General features: G+C 48.4%; 1 protein-coding gene across 1 annotated transcript in view; it reads right to left on the bottom strand.

The window, feature by feature from the left end:
* Ociad2 (OCIA domain containing 2) overlaps positions 1 to 3,042 on the bottom strand; it is a 16,285-nt gene extending 13,243 nt beyond the window's left edge. Inside the window, exons 1-2 of the mRNA XM_028780828.1 lie at positions 2,791 to 3,042; positions 127 to 252 (exon numbers count right to left, since the gene is read on the bottom strand). Of these exons, the coding sequence (XP_028636661.1) occupies positions 127 to 192 (66 nt within the window). The 5' untranslated portion in view covers positions 193 to 252; positions 2,791 to 3,042. The remainder of the gene's footprint in view (positions 1 to 126; positions 253 to 2,790) is intronic.
* Positions 3,043 to 6,087: the final 3,045 nt, after the last annotated feature.

Genomic DNA, 6,087 nt, shown 5'->3' with positions numbered 1-6,087 from the left:
GAGAGAGAGAGAGAGAGAGAGAGAGAGAGAGAGAGAGAGAGAGAGAGGATTGACCAAGGACAAGATCTAGTGACAGTCTGGTATCAGAGTTTTCTTCAAACGTCAGAATCTCAAGCTAAAACATACCTGCTTGCTCATTGGCGGCAAGTGGGGACTTTTCTCTTGGTTCCCGTGAGTGGACACTGAGGCCATGATGCTGTTGCTCTTTCTTCTCTTGCCGTTGAATGCTCTGAATCCTTCTTGTCCCGATGACTAAGAGAAGTAGAAGAGACTGACTGTACACATCAGGTCTGAATGTTTACGCACCGGGCTTCAAATCACCCTTCACATCAATGCCACTGACAGAAAACTTACTGTTTTCATTTTGTTATTAGTTTTAACCTGCAGCTATGTAGAAATTCAAGGTTTTAAACAGTTATTTATTATCGGGGTGTAGTGGGTGTGCATTATGTCATATATACATGGAGATCAGAGGAAAACTTGCAGGAGTCAGTTCTTTCCTGTTGTGTGGGTCCTGGGAATCAAACTTAAGTTATCAGGCTTGGTGGCAAGTGCCTTTACCCACAACAAAAAGGTTTAAAAATTTTAATAATGTATCAGTGTTAGTGGAGGTCGGAGAGTCAAATTCCCCTGTAGCTAGGGTTACTCAGACACAGTTGTAAAACACCTAATGTGGGTGCTGAGAATGGAGGTTAGGTCTGTTCAGTCCCTACAATCACAATTTCTAAAGACTCCCCAGTACACACCTATACATTCCGCCATAAACACAGGAACCTCCGCTCACCAGTAGTGACAGGCTTTATTGTGCACGTGTTTTACTGCCTATAAACGATGTCTTTAAAATGTCTCAGAGTGTTAATAAAAGTTAATAAGTTCTCAAATGTTTGCCGAGTGTCTATGATATGCCAAGGAGAAGGCTGTGAAAGTCAAAATAAATTCACTGTATGAGGAGCAGAGACGAAAGGCGGCAACTGGTAAGTCAGTAGTTATTCATGAGGAGAAGGTCCAAGAGGCAAGAACAGGCTGCTAAGGCAGGAGAGTGACAAAGGTCTGTCCCACCCGTCAGGTGTGTAGACCACAAGAACACCGTGATCCTGAGCTTTCAAGGGTTAGGGTGGGGGAGTCCGGGAGCAGGTAGCATGTTTAGACAGTGATTAACCTGTCTAGATAAGAAACCCAAGACCTAAAGTGAGATCTTTCTAGAAGCACAATGGTGAGAGATTTGGATTGGGAAATATTGCATTTGCGAGCTGGGGGTGGGGGTGGTGTACAAACCCTGGAATTATCCAGTAAAGACTAACATATTTGGGGATCTGGGTCTGGAATTTCAGATTAGGGAAGGTTGGAGAGATGAATTTGAAAACGGCCATCATAGCGATGAACGTTAAAGCCAGGAACATGTTCGTTGAACACATTCATCTACAGAAAGAACTGGAAAATGCGAATACGGAACCCAAAGGAGGGTTGACAACCGAATAAAGAGACCAAAGACCATCGGTCAAGGCATGACTGTGAGGGAAGGGCCGATGTAATCACCAGGGAAGGAGCCATCAACTGTGATCACACGGTCTGGGGCTGGCCAAGATGGCCATGCTCCAAGTGGGCCACAGGCTCCTCTTCCTCTCTAGTCCTGGGCCCCATCGACTCTCCTACAAAAGGGACAGCTCACATAGAATCCTGTTTCCTACATTAGTGACTCGCCCAGGGCCCCTGCCTGTACATTTCATCTTGGGTGCCTAGTGTTGTTGGGGATTAACATGATGCCCCACTGTGTTAGATACTGGAGATGGTAATAATAGCCTGACTGTGTGCACCCCTTCCCTTGAGATAGAGTCTCACTATGTCACTCTCGTTGTCCTCTAACTCCCTGTGCAGGCTAGGCTGGCCTCAAACTAACTCACAGAGATCTGCCTGCCACTTGAGTGCTTCGTTAAAAGTCTGGAACAATGTCCTGCAGCACACCAGTTTTAATTCTGACTTTCTTTGTGGGTCCTGAGAATTGGAGTACAGGATATAAAGTGTCTGGGCCTCGACTTTGTCACCTGGTAGTTGGGCACAGCCATCTTGAGCTGTTCAAGGATGGGGATGAGGGATGAAGACAGGACCAGGGCACAGTGGTAGGTGTCTGAACAGTAGGGGAGCGACTGTCAGAGTGGCCCTGGGCATCTTATTTTTTAGGAATTAAGACCCTAGGAAATCTTTGCCACCTATAGTCAAATTAGGTTTTTTTTTCCTCACTGTCAGACCCAGAGCCATCTCAAGAATCAGGAAGCAAGCAACCACACACCCCAAACACACACACGCACCCTCAGATCTGGACTAGGGGTGCCTGACCCAGTCTGTGGCGGGGGAGGGGAGGTTGGCCCAGAATCAGCTAGCTAGATTTCAAGGCTAGGCCCTTTCAAGAAGGCTGCCTGCAAAACTCCAAGCCAGCAACCCAGCTTGGGGTCGCAGGAGTTGGTGGCACCTGGAGAGGAGCCCGGCAGGGAAGGGTTGGAGACCTGCCACCGAGGAGCTACGCAGCCTGTGAAGGGCCTCCCCTGAGGCTGCCCAAGTCCCTAGGACCGGGCAAGGAAAGCCAGCAGAGAAAGATACGGCCCCAGGCCACCTCTCCTGCCGGCACCCCACCCTCTGTGGGCTAGCTCAACCGTGCGGGTGGGTGAGCAGGTGGGTGCTACCTAGGCAGAACTGCCCCCCCAAAACTTACGGCGACTGCAGACACCCCTCCCTCGCGTCGCACACGCCCACCGCCCCAACCGGAGCCCCAGGGCCCCTCTCCTCTCCCCTCACCTTTCTTCGCGATCTTTCCTTTCTTCCCTCCTTCCTCTTCCTTCCTGCTCTTGCTCCGCCCCGCACTTCTGAGCCTGTCGCAGGCTCAAGACTCAGCAAGTGCAACCCGCCCCCACTTGCAGTTCTCTGTTGGTGACACAGGGAGAATCCAGCACTTTCTAGAAGCTCTCACTTCCCAGTCTCTTCCTGATACCTGGTACAGTCTACTTCGTTGTCTTTCACGTGACTCCGTACTCCTGACGAAAACGCAGGCAACTGCAACTGCCTGTCGTTTGCCTGAATCCCCCTCCCTGGATCGGACTTAGGAACGCCCTATGCTGTGGACAGCCCAGTAGGGTCCCCAACCCCAAGGGAGTCAATTACAGCCCACCTTGGTTCCTTAGCCTTCCCTTGCCAAGTTTTCCCCTCCCAATGGCTAGCCTGTGAGGGGAAGGCACTGAAGTGTTTGTGTGTGTGTGTGTGTGTGTGTGTGTGTATCTGTGTGTACCCTAGTATGTGTGAATCTAAATGAGTGCCTAAATATGTGAGAATGTGTGAGTACATATGTGAACACATATGAGTATATATGTGTGTGTCTGTGTGTATGTATATAAGTGTATGTTAATATGTGTTAGTATAACCTGTGCCTCTGTATATGTGTGTAAGTATGTAGATGAGCATGTATGTGTATGTATGTGCATCTATGTAATTGTGTGTGGCTGAGTGTAAGTATATATGTGTGTTAGCACATGTGAGGATGTATAGGAGTGTGAGAGAATGTGTGTGTGAGTGGTGGTGTGTGAGTACGTGTATGCATGTGTAAATGTGTATTTGTGTAAATGAGAGTGTGTGTGTGTGTGTTTGTGTGTGTTGAACAAGAATTTCTGGAAAGATGCTGTGTCTGCAGAGACTGACTGACTGACTGACCGGTACTGCAGTGAGTGCTATAGTGGAAATTTGATTGTTGTAAGTCCAGAGGCGATTTACATTGTCTAACTTTAGCCCCTAGAATGGGGGTCCCTTACCCACCTCTCTGTCAAAACTAACATCCTGTGCCTAACATGTTCGTGCCTGCGGCCTACAGAGATCCGGAAGAGGGCATCGGGTACCCTGGAGCTAGAATTACAGATGCCTGTGCTGCCATGTGGGTGCTGGGAACCTAACCCAAGTCGTCTGCCAGAGCAACAGGTGTCGTAGCCACTGAGCCACCTCTCCTGCCCCAGGCCACCTCTCCTGCCTGCACCCCACACTCTGTGGGCTAGCTCATCCGCGAGGGTGGGTGTGCAGGTGGGTGCAACTGAGGCAGAGCTGCCCCCCTCCACTTACTGAGACTGCAGACACACCTCCCCTGCATCACACCCACCCACTGCCCCAACCTGAGCCCCAGGGCCCCTCTCCAGCCCCTGTCCTGGCCTTCTCTACCCTGGCCTCCAGCCTAGCTTAAAAAAAAAAAAAAAAAAGACTCTCTTTTCTTTCACACTCAAGACACTGCTAATTCTTCTCAGGGCACTTGTCACAGTTCCAATCCACTGGGAAAATGTACATCAGGGAGCGTATCGCCCCCGTTTGCTTTTTGTTGACTTTTAAAAATATCCATTTTGGGAGGTCACAGAGGTCAGCAACGTGGACTTTGGCCTTCCAGGTCAGATTTCTGCTCAGCTCTACATGCAGACGTGTTAATCATTTAAAGATTGTTTCTCTGAAATTGGCAATACAAGATTGATTACGCCTCCACCCTCCCTCCCGGACCTTCCAGAACTGGGTGGTCAAGAGTGCTCGCTGCTCTTCCTGAGGTCTGGAGTTAGACTCGAAAGAGCCTGCAACTCCACTCCAAGGGCTAAGACGCCTTCCTCTGGTCTCTGTGGGCGGATGTGAACACTTGGACATAAGTAAACATGACTAAAATAAATATTTGTTTAAAAAGACACTGTTGGCTTAGATGACTCTCCTTCCCCAGTAGACAGCGGCAGACCTGCCCTCTCAAAACCCACTGGCTTCTCTCCCTGTGGTGTTTCATTTTCCCTTGACCCAATTTTACTCTCAAATTAAAGGTAATACAGGCCTGCTAATTTTATATTCTGTTACCAGAAGTCAGAAATAAGCCTCTGTGGTTCTGTGCTTTACAGAGCTGAGCTTTCTAAGTGCGAAGTAGATGAACTGTCTCCATTACACCTCACACAACCCTTAAGTGGCATTTACCCTACACCATCTTGCTACAGTGAGTGTCTCACTCACTGTGTGTGCCTCATTTACATCTCCACTTCCCATCAGAATGTTCCAGTAAAATGCTTTAAATAGCTAGAAATTACCCTTTGTAATGCTCACAGCATGAACGCCTTAAATAATATTTGTTTGACTACTCTGGTACATCCGTGTGCAAGCATGCTCAGAGTGACAAGACATGAGACAGTTCACAAAGGAGTGACCTTTAATGAAAAGTTAGAACAAAACAAACCCCGGGCTCGGTCCTCCAAGCAAGCCTTACCCGTGGAATGAAGTCTGTGTTGATCCTTACTTTAGCATCGTGCAGGCTCTGAGGATCATGGCTGCAGAGCTGATTCTCAGTAGTTAGTTTAGAATGTGTCGAGCTGCTCATGGCAGTCTCCAGGGTGAACCGTTTCTGCAGTTCTATGTTGTTCCCGGGCAGCATCCAGGTTCATTAGCTGGGCTTGTGTGATTCAGCCTTTAGGCCCTCTGACTGAGGCTGAAGGACTGACACTCCTTTCTGCTTTTTGCTCAGCCTGGCTCAACCTTCATCTGCTTCTGTATTCTCCTTTCACTCGTTAAAGACTCAGTCTTGAGGTCAGTACTTGGAAAACCTATCTACAACTTAAGACACACAGGGGTGTAGTGACCACCATTCCTCACACCAGCTCATACAATATTCTGGGCGTGGCTACCCTCAGTGGTGCCTAGAGTTCTTCAGTCATCAATCCCTTCCTAACCTAAGCCTCCTCTCTACCCAAGCCCCCCTCCTCAATCTAAGCCCCCCACCAAGACAAGCATTCTGCAGTGGATACCTGCCAGCCCATCTTCCCCAAACGTACCATGTATCTCACTTCTAGTAAATATCACACACATCGTATTTTCAAACACCACATGCCAGGTACTTGGATTCTTCTCTTTTACGTTTTTGTAACAAATTACCCAGGACTGAATACTTTGTAAAAAAAAAAAAAAAGAGTAAGGTGTGTGGTGGTGTGCATCTCTAACCCCAGCACTCAGAAGGCAGAGACAAGTGGATCTCTGTGAGTTTGAGGGTAGCCTGGTCTACATAGAGAGTTCTATGATATCCAGAGCTGCATAATAGATATTCTC

Source organism: Grammomys surdaster, unplaced genomic scaffold (assembly GCF_004785775.1).
Source record: "Grammomys surdaster isolate TR1022 unplaced genomic scaffold, NIH_TR_1.0 372, whole genome shotgun sequence".
Lineage (NCBI taxonomy): Eukaryota > Metazoa > Chordata > Mammalia > Rodentia > Muridae > Grammomys > Grammomys surdaster.
The sequence above is the reverse complement of the archived record's forward strand: the minus strand, read 5'-3'. Positions and strand labels throughout refer to the sequence as shown.